A 20,319-nucleotide genomic window follows, 5' to 3' on the forward strand; every position below is an offset into this window, starting at 1 on the left:
TGAGGTGGGGGGCGGCAGGGGGTGGGGGTGCTGGGGGGCGGGCGTGCCACCTACACCCGCCGGGTTGGGTGAGGCCCCGCTGGTCGCTCCTCTTACTCACTTCACTAGCTTGCACTATACACTTTGTAAATATACACATAGGGCACACAACACATTTCTTGGTGGGGTGGGGAAGGGTGGAAACACCGTCTTCACCCTTCAACTCCCCTCCAATTTTAATGCACCTCACGTCCAAGGGGAGGGGTGAGTTGGGGCGGGGAGCCATCAGAGGGGATGGACTGCAGTGCCTGGCAGCGCTGTGGTCCCCCCCATTTGTGTCCCTGCCCCACCACTTTGTCCCTCCATTCCCTTTTTTAATGCACCACACATATACATATTCATTTTTTGGGGGGGGATACGGGTGTGTCGGAATAGGGGAAATTTTTTCCCTCTGCTCCGACTCACCTGCTCCCAATTTTAATGCACCACACGCACACACTTGTATATACACTGGGTGGGGCCACATTCACGGTGTAGGGTAGAGCTCGCCAGTCGGCGAGCTGGCGGACTCAGTAACAGGGTTAGGTGTCACTTGTACTCTGGCGTGACGACCGGGGCCTCTCCCCACCGGGCTCGGTGTTCTGGTGTTCCGCCTTCTCCCCTGGTGCTTCCTCCTCTGCTTCCCCCCTCCCGCCGCTGTGCAAATCTCGCGCGGCTGGAGGTGGGGTGGGCACATCTTCCCTCTCTGCGCTGCTGCCCGGTGCCGGTTTCCGGGGGGGGGGGGGGGGGTGGGGGGTTCTCGCGGGGGGCCGGGTTCGCGGGGGGGGGTGGCGGCCGTCGGGGGGGGGCGGCTTGTTTGGGGGGGGGGTGGAGGTATGGGTGGGTGGGGGGTTGGGTGCTGGGGGTCGGGGTGTGTTCGGGGGTTTGGGGGTCGGGGGTGGTGGGGCCTGGGTCGTGGTGGATGGCGGGTTTGGGTGGGGTGCGGGGGGGTCGTGGGGGGATGGGGGCTGGGGACCGGTGGGGCGCTGTGGGGGCCCGCTGGGCCTCGTTCTGCGGCCTTGGGCTCGGGGGTGTGGGCCGGGGCTGGGGCGGGGGTGTTCCGGGTGTCTGGGTCGGCTCGCCGACCGGTGTCCGCTCGGGTGGCTTGGGGGTGGCCTTGGTGCTGCCGCGGCCTGGGGATTCCGGGGGGGGGGGGGGGGTGCTCGCTTTGCTGGACCGCGGTTGACGGCTTCTTTCTTTGGTGGTGGTCCTTATGCATGCCAGATCCGTCGCACCAGCATCTACTGAAACTCAACAGAAGTACCCTCTCCCTCCCACAGCCCCTTGAATCAGTTGGTGCTGGTGTCTGTGGTTCTCACTTTGCTTTATCTATCCTTCCCTCCTTCCTCTCTTTAGTTTTTCCTCTGGTCACTTGAGATCTTAATTTATTAGAAGTATGAGGTTTCTGGGGTTGGCATAAGACTCCGGTTTTGTAACCACGCAGGAGGGGTCTTGTTGGTGCTGGACTTCACTTTGATGGATTGGATGTACTGGCTTCTATTGATCTCACTCTGCCTTATCGATCCTTCCCTCCTTCCTCTCTTTAGTTTTTCCTCTGGGCTCTTGAGATCTCGCTAAATTTGCTGGAATTTAGAGGCTTCCGGGGTTGGCGTAAGACTTTGATTTTGTAATCATGGGGAAGGCAGGAAGTGTTTGGTCGGTGCTGGATGTCACTTTGATTTACCTTTCTTTTCTCTTTATTTCTTTTTTTTTCTGACCTTTTCTCTGGTCTCCTGACCATTTAAATCTCACGACTCTGGCAAGATTCTGAAGTACCTGGTTAAGGCGAAGGGTAATGGGATATTTATAAGGTTTTAGGTGAATGAATGAGTATAAATTTATAAGTATTTGCACGCACGCACACGCACGCACGCAAACGCACACACGCAAACGCACGCACGCACGCAAACGCACGCACGCAAACGCACGCACGCAAACGCACGCACGCAAACGCACGCACACATACACACACAAAAAAAAAAGAAAAAAAAAAAAAAAAAAAAAAAGAAAAGAGCAATGATGACAAGACGTTGAATCGGTAAGACTACCGAATGAACAATTCTGAGCTCTTCAAAAAAAAAGAAAAAAAAAAAAAAAAAAAAAAAAAAAAAAAAAAAAAAAAAAAAAAAAAAAGGAAAACTCACTTTAAAGGTATGATGGGCTTCATTAGACTGTAGTTTGTACTGATTTTGTCTTTGTTAAGGAACTGGACAACTTCTTCTTTGTTTTCCTTTTTCCATTTGTTTTCAACCTTTCCCGTTTGGCTGCTTGGACATGCCGATTTCTGATTGATCTGTCGGCCTAATTATGCCAGAAAAGTTCTGCTGTGTAACAGCAGTGTTTGATACAGTGAATCTCCATTTTGCTGCTGCTGTTAATAAGAGCCTATGTATCACATCACTTTTCAGAAATCATAAGAAGACTCACTCACATGGTACTCCAGTGGAAGAGGCAATGTGTGCTGGCTTCAATCTGTCACTGAAGTTTACTTCAAAAACAAATTGTACACTTATCACGCCAAAATGTACAGCCATACCATGTAATTTCCACAAAAAGTCCACAAGATTAATGCTAACATAAATGCAAAATAGATAGATGGGCTGATGGTTATAAGCATCGATGTTATTGTAATTACTGCATAACCCTTCTAACACTGTCTACTTTAACACACATGGCATATAAACACATGCAAAGAGAGTAATACCCACAGGCATATATATTCTCTTTGCTCTGTGGGAAGGACAAGCTTAGATGGGGATCTTCTCTGCCGCTTCTAGTGCTAAGTGTTACTATAGCACAAAATGCCTTTTGGAATGTATATTAGTGAATTAAAAAAAAAATTGTTGTTGAAATGCTAATTACATGTCACTTATGAATTCCTCTTAGCTGCCCGAGGTCCCTTCACTCTGCCGATGACCAATTGTTAGCAAATGAAAGATCTGCGTTTTCTAAAAAAATTTCCGCCGTAGTTACAACAAACCTCCAGAAGACCCAGGTAACATGTTAGCACAGGGCCGCGTGGGTGTGCACGCTATGTTCAGCAGGGTAAACACAAAATTCCAATTGGGAGAAAATTAAGCGTTTTCCAAGTTGACAACGACCTGATTCTCAGATGTCTGTGAAAGATTCTTTGGAGCGATTATCCTGTCGCGTGTGCTGTGTGTGAAGAGTCATTTATTTAAACAGAGTAATAATCACAGAGGTGGCAAATTACATTCACATTACATTCGCTGTACGTTAGAAGTACAGATACTAAAAAAAGACTGGTGAAATTAGAAGTCCTGAATCAACTCTTTTCAGTGAAAGTAAAAAACAAGTACAGACTCTACAATTTACTTTTGTACAAAAGTAACAATGACTTTTATTTTTTTATTTATTTTATTTATTTATTTTTTTACTGTCAGTTATACAATACCCATTTTCATATCTTTGCACAGTAGAGAAAAAACATGACCGGGCACCAAATAGTTTCCCTTTTAATATTCACTTGCAAAGTACTTGGATTAGGAAGAATGTAAAAAAAAAAAAAAAAAAAAAAAAAAAACCTATCCAAGATCAAAACAATGTGAACCTATAGCTTTGCTAATGTTGTGAAGTGAATAACAAAAAAAAAAAGCTAAATTATGTGATGATAATGACTGAAAAATACACATTACCTGTGTATTTTCAAAAATTAAATAGCTTATTTTAGCACAGGAGTAGAAGGCACAGATATCTGGTATCAAATAAAAAGTGAAAGAAACACTAAGTACCTGAAAAATGTACTTAAATACAGTAACAAAGTTAAATTATTTCTCACCATGGACTGAGAGATCAATAGTCACAGCAACATTTTACATTCCCATTGAAATATTGTCACGTTATTTCAATATAAACACAATTTGGAGGGACACGACAACAGGGTAACTGTTTGTATTACGTCTTCATTTGCTGATAAGACGGATACACGGAAGAGGAAGTGGCAGCCCAGATATCCGCCACACTCGTGATGATGACATACTTGACTCCAACCTGCCAAATCCAACCACAGTTATGTTTGACAGAACTCGTCCTCTCAACTACAGTTAGAAAAGCATGCTTTATATACACTCTCGGCAAATGGTGACCATTCCTGTCTAGTAGGAACAATACCTTTTTCTGTACAAACATTTAGAGCAAATAGTAAACCATTTAAGAGGTACAGTAACATGGTATATTGATTTACCAGGAATTTAATTCATGAGATATTGTTGCTGTTGGTGCTGCGTCTTTGGTTAGCAATGACTACAGCCAGACCGGGATGTCAACTTTAACGTTAATGTTTGTGGTCACTATTGTATTGTAAGCCATAGAGCTGAATTGATTTATCTAATACCTCGATTACAAAAAACTCTGAATCACTTTGTTGAACATTGACAAATTAACACATCATAACATTTCACTGAAGCAACCCCCTTCTCCCGGCTGTCGTACTGGATTTTGACTGATTTTGCAGGGTCCACAGAATATTCTGTTCTATTGCTGTAAAAATGTGGAACCTACCAATAGAAAGATTAGAGCCTCTTCTTTCATCAGGGAAAAGTATATTCATATCGGTTTCCGTTTTGCAGCAATTAGCAATAGAATATAGCTTGGTTTCATTATTCACAAACCTGTTGAAAACACTGGGGAAAAAGAACTTGTTGCAACATGGCCCTGGCTGATCTTTTATACTCTGTTGCCACCTGCTGGCCTTTTTTTGTAAGAACTATGATTGCTTTAAGCGGCCTCTTCATGTCAGAAGCTGTATCATACCCTTCACTATGCTCTACCATTAAAAAAAAACAAAAAAACGTAGAAATATGTTTTTGAGAGTGCAGGACAAAGTATAAACGTGTATATATACATTTTTAGGTTTGAATGAGTTAAAACCAGAAACAAAACTGACCTCACAACAGCCAACAATGTACTCTTATTTATTTGCTGACTCCCACGTCACGTGCAAGACTTTGCCTCACCTTTTCTTCCACAGATTTTAAAGTGTGTGAGTGTAGACAATAATAATACATACACCTCACTTTTTTCTGCTTTTATTTAATCAGCAGTTATCTATCCACAACCATAATACAGTAACTAAAACAAATGCACAAAAATTATGATTGACCATTTTCTCTTCACGTTTGGAGTTGATGCTTTAATTCTAGCGTACCTACCACAGCTTTAAAATGTGGGAAGCTAAATGCAAATATTTTGTGAAGATTATCTTAGTTTGCACTAATCAAAATGCCAGGGTGAAATACTTTCAGTTTGTTTTTGTTTATAGCGTGCATGTGCATCATGCATGTTCAGACAACTCTCATGGATTTTAGGCTTGATTTTAAATCTTTTTTTGTTTCTTCCCACCCAGGAAACATCCACCGATTTCGCAAAACCTCCTTTTTACAGCATGCTCATCGTGGCCGGGACCGCGAGGGTGAGTTATTTTTAAGATAAAAAGTGATGTTTTGTTAAATTGAAGACATACTGTTGGTAGCGTGTTCATACCAAAGGATAATTTGCGCCGATGTGATCTGAGCGCCACTCCCTACTGCAGAACTGGCTTAGCCTGAGTTGGCTTTTAAGGTGTTGCTACTTTCCTGCTGTCATTTTTCACATGGTGCACACATTGCTGTCACTAGAGGCACACTTAAGTTTTTTTGTTGTTTTAAAAGGAAGCCACGACTTGATTAGAGCATTTAATTAATAGGTGCAGCGGCTTTGTGTTTGTCATGGCAGATTTTGTTGTCCTTTGTAGGTGATTCCACTCTAAACAGTGGCTACATTGTGTTGTTGCACAGCCTCGATGTTAAATGACGAATGGCCAAATAATCCATACTATGGTGCATTAAAGTGCGGTATGAAAATTTAGTGTCAAATTTGCAACCAGTGTCATTTGTAGGCTTATGTACCACTGGAGAAAATGTACAACACAAACCAAGAACTCATGTTCAGTCCTGAAGTTTCAGGGCTCAGATCAGACCACTGTAGTTCACATTTTAATGAACATACACAATTTTATAGTTATTAGTGTATCACTGTACCGCCACAGATTACCATTCACATTGGATTTGATCAAAAATCTAATTTACAATTGAATGCGCTTCCAAGGTCAAGATCAGTGTTTATTTGAACAGGTATGTGAACCTTAAAATGGGCAAAAGGACAAAAAAGGACCAATAGACAAGTGGACATTAAAGGTGCATTGCGGACTTTAAAATGTTAATGTTAAAGATTTTTCTACGTCATGCATTCTCCACCAATGGCCAGATGAGTACGAAGAGCCCTGCATTTGAACTGACTGTGTCTATCAGTGCACATGTTCCCTGTAAGTGTGGAGATTTCAGGGCGACCACCAACAAGAAGAGGCCATCTTCGAGCACAGGCCAAACTCCAGACTCGTCTGGATCTAAATTGCGCATCCTCTGCCACTCGGGCACCACTGGAGCGGAGGTCGAGGATCAAATTGCGGCTCTGATCGATTCTTGTTCCCAGTGCTGCCCTTCTGACAGGAAATGGATATGTGGGCTTCAGGGAGACACATCACCGGCTTTAAGTAGTGTACACTCATCATGATAATCAGGCGAAATTAGAATTTTGTCCCTCCACTGCGATCACAGTCGGCAAAGGACCGATTGTCAAAACTTTTATGCTAACGTTAAAAATGTGCATGCGTGTACCACGGCTTATCAGGCCTGTGGTTAGATGGCCGACTATCAATCACAATCACTGTGCACACTTTTTAAACAGAACCACAAGCCTCAGTAATGTACATTCACATGAGATTATTTGATCAAGCAGGACTTTTTTTTTTTTTTTTTCCCACTCCCAAGCCTGTTTCACTGGAAGTCGGCCCCTCCGAACTCGAATGTTCCCAGAGAGAGGTGATGTTGTCGGTTCCTCCTCTGCATTCCTCAAACAAGCGAGCAGGGTTTACACAAAACAGTTCCTCCCGAAGTCTGGCTGCTTTGCTGATAACGGCGCTTATAATGCAATGTCCTGTGTTTCTGGTTCACTCACAAACACACATGACGTTGCCCTTATTTTGCTCAAGGAGGGAAGTATTTGCTCCAGTGTTTGCAGTGTCACAATACTGCTATGCTGCAAGAGGGCATTACTCGGCTTGTTTAATTGGACGATAACCTAAAACAACTTAAAGCCTCAAGCTCTATTGCAACGGAGGTTGAAGAAAACGGTTCTGGGATGTTCTGATTTTGAAGCAGTTGAGTGTAATTCGGCGACGATGTTAGTGTTGCCTCCATGAGTGAAACCTATGAAAATGATTGTTTTCAATTTCTATAAGGGCGCTCGCATGTGCTTTGCAGTTAGCACCAGCCTGAGTCGCCATGGCACACCCTCGCATTAGAGGGCAGTAGAGTGGCTCATTTGCATGAGCCGGGATCGTCCACGCAAAACAGGCAACTTCATGAGGTTTGAAAAACAGGGGAAAGGTCAGTTTATCTAGTTCTCTACCTCGCTAGTCATATCCCTAGCTAGCTTTCTATTTATCTACATATTAATCACTTTCTCTCATCTATCTAATCTCTGGGAACTGTTTTACATGAGAAACAAATGTGTAATATCTCTAACCTAAAAGCAATAAACCAAAAGCTGATTCACGTTGTAGCTTTAATCATTAAACATTCTTAAACTACCTGTTCAAATAAGTGAGCCAATAAAAAATGGTCAAACACCAACAATGCCGATAGTGACGTAATCCTTTTTTAAAACCGGAATCTTGGTTGGTTTAACTAACATAACATCCCCTGTATCACCTTCTTTTCCTCATATTCTTCTTGTGATACCGTTTTTATGGCCTATATTCGTGAAAACTTTGTTTGAAAACCCTGTGGAGCAGTCGAGAAAATGAGCTTGATCATCTGCGACCACATTTTTCTACTCTCATAAATATGACATAAGTGAAAATCATTTCTAACTGTGCCACAACTTTTTCACTGTAATTTTCTTCCATTCATGTCCCCCCCCAGCCTGCATTCTTCATTTCTGAGGCAGGGTAGGGCGGGTCTTGAACGGAATGCAGGCCCAAAAAATTAATCAGGCAAATAAATCAAGCCGTCACTCAGCGGGGTTCCATCAGCGCTGACATTGCAGGTATGCAATGCTGTGTTACGCCACATTTTGCAGAATCGTGTTTCAAGACTGAAAACAACTATAAAAATCTGCCTTTCAAAAAGGATTGCATCGTGAAATATGCCTTGATCCTCCTCCCACACCCCCTTCGAGAAGATTCATAACTGTGAAGCTCGTAAACTGACACTCAGGAACGAGATTAACCTTTCACTCCTGGAGTGCATTGAAGTACCGCATGTCTTTGTGTATTGTTACACCTCCAAAGGAGAACGCAATGAATGAATTTTGAACCGATTATGTGCTGGCTCTATTCTGAAACCTGTTAAATAGATACACTGCAGCTCTGCTTAGATGTACAGTGGATATAAAACCTCTACACACCCCTGTTGAAATGCCAGGACTATGATATAGAAGACAGACAAATAATTTCAATTTTTTTCCCACCATTAATGTGACATATAAAGTCCTACAGCTCTTTTGAGAGAAAAAAACAAAACAAATTAGAAGCAAAGTAAAATTAAAGGTTAAGATATTGTGGTTGTACAACTGTTCACAAACTTCACACCCGCTTATAACTCGTGATGTGGTTGTTCTGAAATAACCAATCACATTCAAACTCAAATCGGAGTCGGCTAACACCTGTCATGAATAAAAGTGCTTCATATTAACCCCAAATACAGTTCAGCTGTTCTCGTAGTTTTTTTGGACATTTTAACATCTTGTAATCGCAAAGGGCAGGTCAGCCAAAAAGGTTCTTTATAATATGTGCTCCCCACTAGTCGAAACACGACTGTCTGATTTAATGTTGCGTTGGTGGAATATTAATTCAACATAAGAATCCACCCGTGTTGTTCATGTCAGGGTTTTTCCACTTGAGTAAAAAATGACAAAATGCTGGTTAAAAAAGAAGAACCACAGTAGCGGATTTTCTGTCAACCACAGGATTTGAATGCTTCCCTTCAAAGGGATAATTGTATATTTTGTGGAAATGCGTTTTTCCTTTCCTGGGGAGAACGGTTATGACATTTATTGGCGTGTTTAATAGGAAGCCTAACTGGCGTTAGAACTTGCCGTTAAACCCAGAATTTGATTTGCCGCTATTTGCCACAAACGACCACACCGAGCAAGTGAACGCATTATGTAGTTTGCGGTCAAGAATCTCACACTCGTCCATTGAAAGGCATCGGGATGGCACCACAAAGTGACTGCTTATGTCGATTGTTTGCCCTGGGCTCTGCCTGGTTTTTGCATAACGTGTGTAGTGGAGGGCATGTGACACAGCGAGAGATGAGAAATCAACCAAACGAGAGGGGACAAAGACCTTTTGTTTGTCGCGGCCCATCCCCTCCTCTCATTTCCTTGGACATTTTGTTAACAAACATAGTCCACTGTTTAACTGTTTAACTGCGAAATGACTTGATGTCACGCGGATCTGCTTGGAGTGTCTGGAAAGATGACTGTCAACAAAGAGATTAGAATATCAGATTATTCAACTTTGTGTGATCATGATGATTGCATATTGATATAAAATGTGTGTTGATTTCGGGTTTTGCCGTTGTCATGGCATGGACTTTTTTTTTCTTTCTTTTCTTTTAAATCAATGGTGCCATGAGATAGGACATTTTTGGTCTGCAACCACATTTGTTACTCAAAACAACCATATCCTCCTGACTACCAGGAAAAAAAATATATTGTCCAATCATGTTTATTTTGACATTCCCCAATCTTTGTGAAGTAACTGGAATACTGCAAAAGAAATTTTTGAAAAAAAAAAGTTTTTATTTTTAAGCTATGATGTATCTACTACAGAGGATATTTTTTTTTTTAAACTTAAATGCTAGGCTCAAATACAGTTAAAATAATTCAAACAATACTTTAATGTGTTGTTAAGAGTCTTATAGAACACATGCTAACAACATTTAAAGCCTAAATTTGTTCAATAAAAAGTGTTATACACTTACTATTCCTCTTCCCTAAAAAGTGCTTGCACTGAGGGAAGCCCCACCCCTACACATTTGGTATCATTGGAAAGCTCTGAATGTCCTCTATAGAGCACAAAAGGAGTTAATTCAATCGTATGCACTGGGTGGGAGATATTCAGGTTTAAAAAGGTCCACTACAGAGGGCAAATTTGAATTGCTGGTAGTCAGGAGGTTACCTCAAATCATCTTTTCCCTCATGAAAATCTCTGTGAGCATTAGTCGTAATTTAGCGACCTATGCAATTTGTGATTCTCTCTTTTTTTTACCTTTAGTTTGACCGTTGTATCACAAGTTTGCGCTTGCAAGTTAGAGCAACAAAATCAGCCGAAGGACAGCTTATATCTCAAAAAGTTGGGTCACTCCTATATCAAGGCACCACTGTACTGTAAAAACCAATAAAAACAAAAATCAGTGACAGTGGGCGCACGAATGATGAACTACAATTGCATTCTACACTAGTGCAAACAAAACGTTGTTGAGTGTCGATCAAAACTAAGCGTTACCCAACACTTGTTTGTTTTGAATCTCATTCGAATGCCGTTGTACATCATCATGGAGTGTCCTTTTGCCCGATACTAGTCTGACTAAACTTATTAGAAGCTGTTATTGATTCCTGCAGTCAGTTTACAAGGAAAAGGAAATGACTGCTCAAGCCTGTGAGCAACGTCAGCATGCGTAGGCTTTGTGCATCACAGAGTGCGTGTGTGTGTGTGACTCTGCCTTGTTAATAGCGCTGTGGCTGAACACTGATGTCATGCCTAAGTGTGTGTTTATAAGTGTATAAGGGGGTTGTACTTCTAACATTCACACCCTTTTAGATGGTAGTTTGTTTTTACCCTATTTGGTTAGGTGTGAATGCAGTCATCAAAATTCATGCAGAAAGTATGGTAAAATTTGGTGTGGTGGATGAAGTACTTATTTAGCGTGTGTGGGGTATTGGTCGATACCATTTTACACACAGGTGGCGTACCATCTCTGTCATGGCTTCCTCAGATGGTCGATGCTACTACGGGCTGTACTAGCATGATTTGGCAGCTATGCTGCCTGAAGAGCTCTCATGTCAAAGTCAAAAGCTAAAGCAATAACTTTGAAACAATGCGTAGACACGCCGTACAGGAAGGCATGCTCAGTTACTGCTGTACTCCAGGTTTTGGATTGTGTTATGAAAAGTTGTTCATCCAAATATTCTAAATATGACTTTACTACTGCGATAGCAAAGATTAGCGATGGACTACGCAATTTCAGACTTGCATACAAATTTATGTTATGCCGTCGCAGTGGACAAAACCAGACAAAAATAAATTTGAAAAACATATGGCCAAAAAAATCTAAAAGAGACATATTATATTATGCATTCTGTTTGATTGCTTTAAATCTATGGCTTAAAAGGGGGTTTCAGAACAACATTGAGGACGTTACCACTGCAATAGCATAGGTTAGATGGACTACACATGTTCCGACTTAAGTTAAAAAATAAAAAAATTCTTGTTTTGTCGGCAAGGTACACAAACCAGGTAAAAATCAGGAAAAAAAAAACGGAAAAAAAACTCACTCGTGACAAACTGAGAAAACTTGGACAAAAATGACTACTGAGTCAAATAATTTACATAACATGGACAAAACATGGAGAAATTGCTAATTTTACAAAAAAAAAACAACAACTGACAAACATGACAAAAATCTGACTAAATCAGACAAAGCATCTCTGAGTTAGACTACGGCTTGTTCCATACAAATTTGTCACTAGCTTGGAGACTAACGGAGGGCAACACACTGATATGAGGAAGTGCTGCCTCCTTGACTGAAAATTGTTTCATGCTATGCTTTTACTGTATTTGTGGGCGTAACTCCAGTAATGCGCTATACAGTTCAATCTTGCTGTCTTTAGACTCTGTGCTAGTCATCAAGATAAGAAAATCTGACAGTCAATGAGGGTGGGGTTAGCAATGGCTCATTTGTATGAGACAGGACCGCCCCCTCAAAACATGCTGTAATTCCCCACCCATGTTATATTTGGACACCTGGAAACTGTTTGAAATTGTTGGACAAAAATGCATAATATGTCTCCTATTATGGCAGATTGTTTTGGAATAGCAGAGTCATATTGTCTTATATATTTATTTTCCAAAGGCGTAGCCCTGCTGGTTGTGTTGTGATCGTGCGACCCTCCCATTGTTCCTTCCCCTCCCGCAACAGTCAGCAATGACGCATCAGTTATTGCTGTGGTGCTTAACAGGAAGTGGCTTTTCATAGGCCAGCAGCCAGAGGGGGGGTTAACGCAGCGTTCCGCACAGTAGCCGCTCTGACACCGGCAGCATTTTGATGACATCACTGCCACGGATCCCACCCTCTCTCTTTCTGTCTGTGTTCTCCCGCCTTCTTCTGTTTGCTGTCGAAACAAGCGCTCTCTCTCTCTCTCTCTCTCTCTCTCTCTCTCTCTCTCTCTCTCTCTCTCTCTCTCTCTCTCTCTCTCTCTCTCTCTCTCTCTCTCTCTCTCTCTCTCTCTCTCTCTCTGTGTCTGTGTGTCTGTCTGTCTGTCTGTGTGAAAGAACGATGCTCGGGAAGGGGAGGAGGCTGCCTGCCAGCGAATAGGGAGGGAGAGCGCTTCGAGGGGGAGCTGAGAATTGGGGGCTGTACTAGCAGGCTCGTACTGGCACATTCACACACAGGAAGAGCAGCGGAGAGGAAATATCGCAGTGCGTTGTTAATACATTTTCTTCCCTTGCACTATTTTTTTATTGCTTTTTACCTCCTTTTTTAAGACAACAAGTTTAAGACACTTTCTGGATTATTATTCCATGCCTTGTATGAAGGAGTCGGGGATTGGCACTCGAGTGGATTGCTTCACTAGCCTTGTAACCCCAAAACTTGGAGCTAACTACCTGGTGGCACCTCTCTACGGGTTCTAGTACCACTCTTCCCAGGATGCTACTTTTGGCCGTTATCTGTGGGGGGTAGTGGCAGTTCTGTTTATTTAACGAATGGCTTCGGTGACGAGCAGCCAAATTGAGCGGAACCGTGTGAAAATTGTGCCTTGCTGGACCATGCCAAACTTTTGAGTCGGTGCCGCCATGCTGAGCCTGCAGGATTCGGTCTTCTTCGAGATCAGCATCAAATCTCTGCTCAAGTCGTGGAGCAGCAGCTGTGAGTGCCTTCTGTTTACATACCGCAATCTTATCTGCGCAGCATTGTTGCATTGAGCTCTCCCCGAATCTTGAACCTGTGTAAGGATTACTAATGGGGTGTCAGGATGACTGATTGTCTTCAGTCCAGACGTAGTCGGACTTGCATAGTGCAGGTGGCTGCGTTCAAGCCCATCTTTCATTCTCACTTCCTTTGGTAAAACCTTGCAACTGATGCGTAGCGAGCAGGCTGGTCACCCACCGATTTGCACACAGCCGTATTCCCGGCTCTCTCTGAAAATTATGTAAGGATGTCCTGATGACCTATTATTATGTAGGGATTTCCTATTCCTAATGATACAACCATGGAGTGTGTAGGCTCAACCTGTGTTGACCGCACACGTAAGGATTTGCCATTCTGAATACCGTACTGGTTTAACATTTACAATAGTCGGCCAGCACCAACTGAAGTCACTCTTCGTGCACCCAATACGATAGGGCAATCACTCACCTCAGTATAATCTTTTATAGACATCCGCGAATTTGGCACTTTGACCAGAAGGGAAAGACAATGCTCAAATTCTGCTTTGTGTGCGCAAGATATAATCCTCCCGTTGTTCATAAACAATGGGAAATTTTCAGGTACCGCAGGTTGGTAATTGATTTGTAAAAACATGCTAATGAAGACTGGCTGATAATGGACGCTATACTTTTGATATCACAATATCGCGTAAAGCAGAGCACCGCCCATCGCTCATAAAACAAATTAAAGGTTATGTGAATATATTACAATTAGCGCTGTGTTGAAATAGATTTCTGCAGCCAGCTATGAGAGTTAGTCTGTCAACAGGTGATGAAATACATACTATACATTTGCTATCAAGGCAGATAACTAACTACTAGTACTAACTATTAAGACTAGCATTGGTTCGTTTACGCTTTGGCTTCATCACATAGCGGAAAAGAGAAAACAAATAGCTACTTGTTTTCTGAGAAATAACTACTTTTACTGTTGTACTCCAACTTGATTATATTTAAAAAAAGTTCCATTGTTTTTCTTTTTATATTTACTAATAACCTTAAAAAGTGGTTTCAGTGTTTAAAAATTTATTTACCCAAACATTTCAAATAATACATCAAATATAGTATTTTGGTTCAAGGTTATATCATCAAAATCTGACACCAGCAGGCCCGTGCCAACTTAGCAGTTACCCGGAAGTACCTATGCTCATGCCACTTTCTGTCACTGTCAACTCTGTTTTACCACCCAAATCTACTTTGTTGGCTTCATTGAGCAGCACTCAACGCAAATCTCAGTCCCTTAATTCTTCCCCATGCTACACCCAACCCCACGCCTGCTTTTATAACCCTGCTCTCCATCCCCTCTGGGGCAGCTAATGTTTCCTGACTATCGATCCGTCTTCCGCCTCTGTCCCATTATTAGCTTCCCGGGTTTACTCCAAGAAATCCAAAAGGCACTCACTCCACAATCCGGCCCATAGATTATGGACAAATGGAGACATTTGCTCTGTTTTATTGCACCAAAGATTTGCTGTAAGCGTGCATCCTCAGTCTCCAATCTCTGCTGCGAGTCTCTAAGATGAATGTTTTTGCTCTGCTCCACACTCATGAATTGGGACCATAGCATCACGTAGGCCCATCTTTGTTTACTAGACGTTGATAGTATGATTCAGTCCATACATGCTATCATGCAGCGTTGAGCATTAATGCCCCCGGAGGCATACATAGACTGTATATACTGCACAATAATGACCTTTCAATGGAGCTTTAAGCACACCGATGACTCATCATTTTTGTGCCATTACTGCAGAGCGCAGTGTCATACAAGTGTAATTAACATGCAGCTACAGTGTGGTATAGATTTAACATGTTGTAAATGTGACACCAACAGTTGCCGATTGGACAGCACTTGTTGTTTTCGTGTGGGACAAAGCTTCAAAACATTTCTGCTATTGTCTGAGTTACACACACATATTTTGCATACAGTATCTCCCAACAGGGAGTGCACCTCTCACATTAATGTAAATATATTATTGTATCTTTTAATTGGACAACACTGATGAAATGAACACTTTGCTACAATGTAAAGTAGTCAGTATAGATCTTGTATAACAGTGTAAATTTAGTGTTCCTTCAAAATAAGAACACAGCCATTAATGTGTTGTTCAGTATGTATTTTGTGTGTAAGGTCATGGTTTCAGTCGCGTTTGGTACTGTAAGGGAACAAAATGCAAAACATCAAACTGTTCATCTTTTGTGTAAACAGGAACACATTTAATAACATTCTAATTAAAGCTAAATTCTCCATTTGTCCAGGTCCATCTACTTATTCTCACTCACAATTCTCCAATAAGTGAAATGTAATTGTATTGTATTGTTTTTAGTAAACTAAAAGGGCTTCATCGTTTTCTTTCTGAGAAAGTGCAACATCAATCGTAGGAGAGTGCAACATTGAGATTATCAATGATACATTTTGCTAAAAAGAAGACCTCACTAGTTAGTTGTATTTTAAAGAAAAATGCAACTTCAGTTTGTTTTCTGTTTAGGACAGTGTAACATCAATGTTGGTCTTCATTTAAGGAAATTGCAACAAGAGTAAGTTTATCTTCTTTTTCGGGAAGTGCACCATGGTTTGCCTTCTTTTTAGGAAACGAACAAAGCTGGCATGTGCAGCATTTTGAACAATGGGAAATCGTTATGCTATAAAAATACAATGACATTTATTATTGCTTGGCTCAATCTAAATATCCTGGTTGGGAGAGGCTGTTTAATTGCGGCTCGAGCTTGCTTTTCTACTGCGCAAGTTTATTTTCCGTGCCGCACTGATATTCACGAGTGAAGGATTGTTGGCGTAGTCGTCCGTACCTGTATGACTCCCAAACAAAACTGCATTGCGATCAATAGTGCAACAAGCAGGCCGTTCTCCACTCTTTCATACTGTCCCAACCCTCCTCGTGTCACCTACTTTGGGTGGCAGTTCCTCGTTGGCCCTGTCAAAACAAACAAGATCATCATCATCATCATCATCATCAAATCAGAAAGCCGAGCACAGCACCTTCCTTTTATGCTCTTTCTGATATCCTCTCTCCGCCTAAAATGTTTTTTTTGTTTTTGTTTTTTTTGTACTTCACCACTAGTTAAAGTACTGTATCTTGTTCTTACGTGCCTGTATCGTGGGTTGCTAATAGCTCATCAGTCAACAACCAGGGGCAAAAAAAAATCCAGGATTATCTGTGTTTTAGTTGTAACTCGTCACAGCCAGAGCATGTTGGGACACAATTACACATTTGGCACTGCCATGCCACATCAACATTAGCAGCAGGTCTTTTGTCTAGTAAAAAAAATAAATAAAAAAATAAAAAAATACAAAAAAATGAGTGGGGGGGGGGGGGGGTCTTGGTGGTGGACTCTCTGCTCTGCATTCCAGCCGTATGTGTGATTGTGCTGTTGTTGCTGGTTGTCCTGACAGTGGAAGTGAGCAGGCCGCAGGGAGTATTTTTTTTTTCTTTTTTCATTTCATTTGAACTGTGACAAGGTGGAGTCACTAATAGTTGTGTAATCATGTTTCCTAAGTGAAAAGCGGGGCTCGTGTACATTGTATGCCTCGAGCAGCAAAGTGTAGAAAAAAAAATCCAAAACAAAACACATTTTCATGCAGCTTGCCAGTTGGCTTGTATCGTATTTTTAGTGAGTCTTCGGGACACTCTGAAACCAGTTTATGTACAGTAAAGCTAGTTGGGCATAGGCTTTTAAAATATGTCTTCACCTTGCACCATATTGCTGGGCAAAGTCATTTGTAGATGAGGGTAAAAAAAACAAAACAAAAAAAACATCAACAACACAAATCCATCCATCCATCCATCAATTTTCTTAACCTCTTATTCCTCACAAGGGTCACGGGGGTGCTGGAGCCTATCCCAGCTGGATTCGGGCAGTAGGCGGGGTGCACCCTGGACTGGTTGCCAGCCAATTACCGGTCGCACAGAGACGAACAACTACTCACACACACAAGCAAACCTAGGGACAATTTAGAGTGCCCAATTAACCTGCCAAGCATGTCTTTGGAACGTGGGAGGGGACCGGAGTACCCGGAGAAGACCCACGCAGGCACGGGGAGAACATGCAAACTCCACCCAGGAAGGTCGAAGCCTGGACTTGCTCTTGCATCCTCAGTACTGGGAGGCGGACGTGCTAACCACTCATCCGGCGTGCCACCCGCTACACAAATCTTATTAGGAAAATTTAACATCAGTAGCTTGTGCCACATTGGTGGTACAGTAGTTTGTCTTTTTAGGGAAGTGCAGAATGGTCTGTTTGTCTTCTTTTTAGGAAAGTGCAAGTACTTTTTATTTTCTAGTTTGACATACGTGGTTTGTGATCTTTTTCAGAAAATGGCATGCAAATAAAGACATGAGCCGTTATGTTTGAAATAAATACAGTTAATTTATCTAGTATAATACTGTGACTATTTTACCCCTGAAAGTTTTGACTGCTGATCTGGAATACTTTGTAGTCCCTGAATTAGTTTTAATGATTCTTGTGGCTACTCACACTCAATAATTGCCAGCTAATAAAGTGTATTGCACATGCAACTGACAGGACTAAAGCAGAACTGAGAATTTGCTGGAAGGTTGTCTAGAAAATGGCATCACTTTAGTCATTTTTCCCAGTGCATTGGAGGTCATCCTTGGAAAAGAATGGAAGTTTGGAATGCCACAAATGACTGGCATGTCCTAGACACAACTTGTGAGGGGAGGGTGCTATCTGCATGCTTTTGTTGTTTTTCTTCTTTTTTTTGTTGTTGACAAGTGCAGCATTGGTGCGTTTGTGTGTGACGGTCCAGCTGGCCTGAGGCAGGAGAAAGAAGATTAGGATGCCCACAGCGTTGATTGGTTATTAGGGGAGAGGCCAGGCTGCGTGACATCATCTCAGTACAGTAAACAAAGAGGAGGATGGTTTGAAAGACTCTCTGTGCTGCAGGACAACATGACCGCCACATACTAAGACACACTACAGGCGCAAAAATATGCTCAACATACCAAGAAAATCCCAAGAAAATAGTTTAGTGGGGACATATTCTGGAAAATGTACCAAGGAAATCCTTTGTAGAGTTGTTTATTTCCCAAAATGTCTTTCTGAGCAAGCCAGGTGTGATGTCATAATTTGGTTACATTTTGTAATTTCTCCATTCTGTGGCTGTCTTCTCCTGACTCATTTCAAATTTTGATTCGTATAATTAATGGTCACTGGTCACCACAGCCATATTTGTGTGATCCTTTGCTATAAATACAGTAGTAGCTGCCCATGTTAATTAAATTGAATACTCTTTGACAAATATTTACTGTAAATAAACACACAGATGAACGGTATAGAAAACTGACACAATTCTGAGAAAGGGCAAAAAAATAACTGACAAAAAGACATCAGGCAAAAAATACATGGCAAAAATGACAAAAACTCACAACAACAGAACCGTTTTCACTGATTTAATATGGCAAAGTAGGCTACAAGCAAAAATCTGACTCAAAGAAATAGACGAAATACTAATTTAAAAATACATTTAGAAAACTATGACAAAACTTGGACAAAAAAAATTAACATGAAGACAAATGCAAAGTGGAAAAAAATATAGAAAAACAATGTCATATTTTACATGCTTGTTCAGGGAACCTTTTCACCTTATGAGTGTTTCTGGGACAAGAAGGCAGAAACGGAGAAGCAAACCCTTCCTGTGAGGAAAAGATGAGGTAAAAGCGTACTTGTTGCCACCGCCGGCTTACTTGGCCGCACTCGCAGCCATTGTAGGCCCAGACTGCAAGTTGTGCTTCCAGCCCTCACATAATTCTCACACACACCATTCAAAGTTATGACTGTGAGCTGGCTGCGTGACAATGCGTTTCATGGGGGCAAGTGCCATTTTCCTCAAGCCTTTTGAATTGTAAATGGCTGCTATTGCTCTTCTCGCTCGGGTCATGTAGCGTGTGGGCCTTTGTTAGCATTTCATTACAGTGTTATCGCATGTGAATTCATTCATGCAATGGGATTTAGTCAAATGACAAAATTTAACATCCAGAAACATTCACCTGATACCAAAATGCGCAAGCCAGGCAAATGATTTGGGCTACATGCAAAATGCACACCTGTGTTCAGTCCTGGTGAGCCCCGTTCAAAGGTAACTGAATAACTGGAAAACATGTCTTTTAGTTTTTCTTTACACACCAATAGACTCAACCAAACGCTTTCTAGGTCTACAACTTTCCCTACTTTATTTTTGTCCCAGTCTTGACATCTCCATTCTTTCACTGACCCCTGACCTCTGCTTTTCGGCCCGTAGCTTCCGCGCCGGTCAGCAGCAGCAGCGTGAGTAGACGGCGCGCCCCCGCCTCGGCGACTCCCCTCCTGTGGGAAAAACACAACCTCGCGGCCATGTCCATCATCACCATCGACCCCGAGCTCAAGCCCGGGGAGTTTGTCATCAAGAGCCTGTTCGCCGAGTTCGCCGTGCTGGCCGAGAAGAAGATCGAGATGGTGATGGCCGAACCACTGGTGAGTGGCCTTTTAATAACCTCGCTGCCACATTGTAAATGCTCGAGACGTGACCGGGAAGCTCGTTAGGTTTATGTGCGTGGATTAATGCTTAACACGCTGCACTGATTATCCTCCACTGCGTAATTAGGGATGAGCACTAGTTGCAAAATAGTTTTGATAAAAGGATCATTCTTGGTTTTTGAATGAAATTAAGATTCATTTTGTTATAATTTCATAAAATAACTATAAAATTGTTAAAACATCAACAATCTTACTCATAGTTATAGGAACAAGCAGTTTTTAACCTGGCTTAAAGGCATTTACACTTTATTGGTATATTATGAATCTTTATTATTCACTCAGATAATAAAGGGTGGGTACCAGCAAATCAGATACCGTATTATACACCAGTACAGAGAAATAAAATGATTTTTAAGGGTTATTTAAGTGGATTGGGGGTGGTGTTATAAGCAGTGGTGTATTATTCACGGGAAATGATGGTAATTCTTTTTTGGTTATATATGATTTACAATAAATCCATGAACCAATTATTTAGTAAAGTA

At 41.8% G+C, this 20,319-nt stretch overlaps 1 protein-coding gene across 10 annotated transcripts in view; it reads left to right on the forward strand.

Annotated features, from left to right (window-relative positions):
* fryl (furry homolog, like) overlaps nucleotides 1–20,319 on the forward strand; it is a 76,483-nt gene that overhangs the window by 12,466 nt on the left and 43,698 nt on the right. For 4 of the 10 annotated variants that reach the window (XM_077535417.1, XM_077535420.1, XM_077535421.1 and 1 more), the window contains exons 2-3: nucleotides 5,382–5,449; nucleotides 19,563–19,774. In XM_077535417.1, the coding sequence (XP_077391543.1) occupies nucleotides 5,382–5,449; nucleotides 19,563–19,774 (280 nt within the window). Of the gene's footprint in view, nucleotides 1–2,157; nucleotides 2,170–5,381; nucleotides 5,450–12,725; nucleotides 13,230–19,562; nucleotides 19,775–20,319 lie in introns of those variants that run through there. The other 6 variants (XM_077535422.1, XM_077535423.1, XM_077535427.1 and 3 more) reach the window with 3 other exon arrangements.

This window comes from Festucalex cinctus, chromosome 10, assembly GCF_051991245.1.
Source record: "Festucalex cinctus isolate MCC-2025b chromosome 10, RoL_Fcin_1.0, whole genome shotgun sequence".
In the NCBI taxonomy this organism is placed as follows: Eukaryota; Metazoa; Chordata; class Actinopteri; order Syngnathiformes; family Syngnathidae; genus Festucalex; species Festucalex cinctus.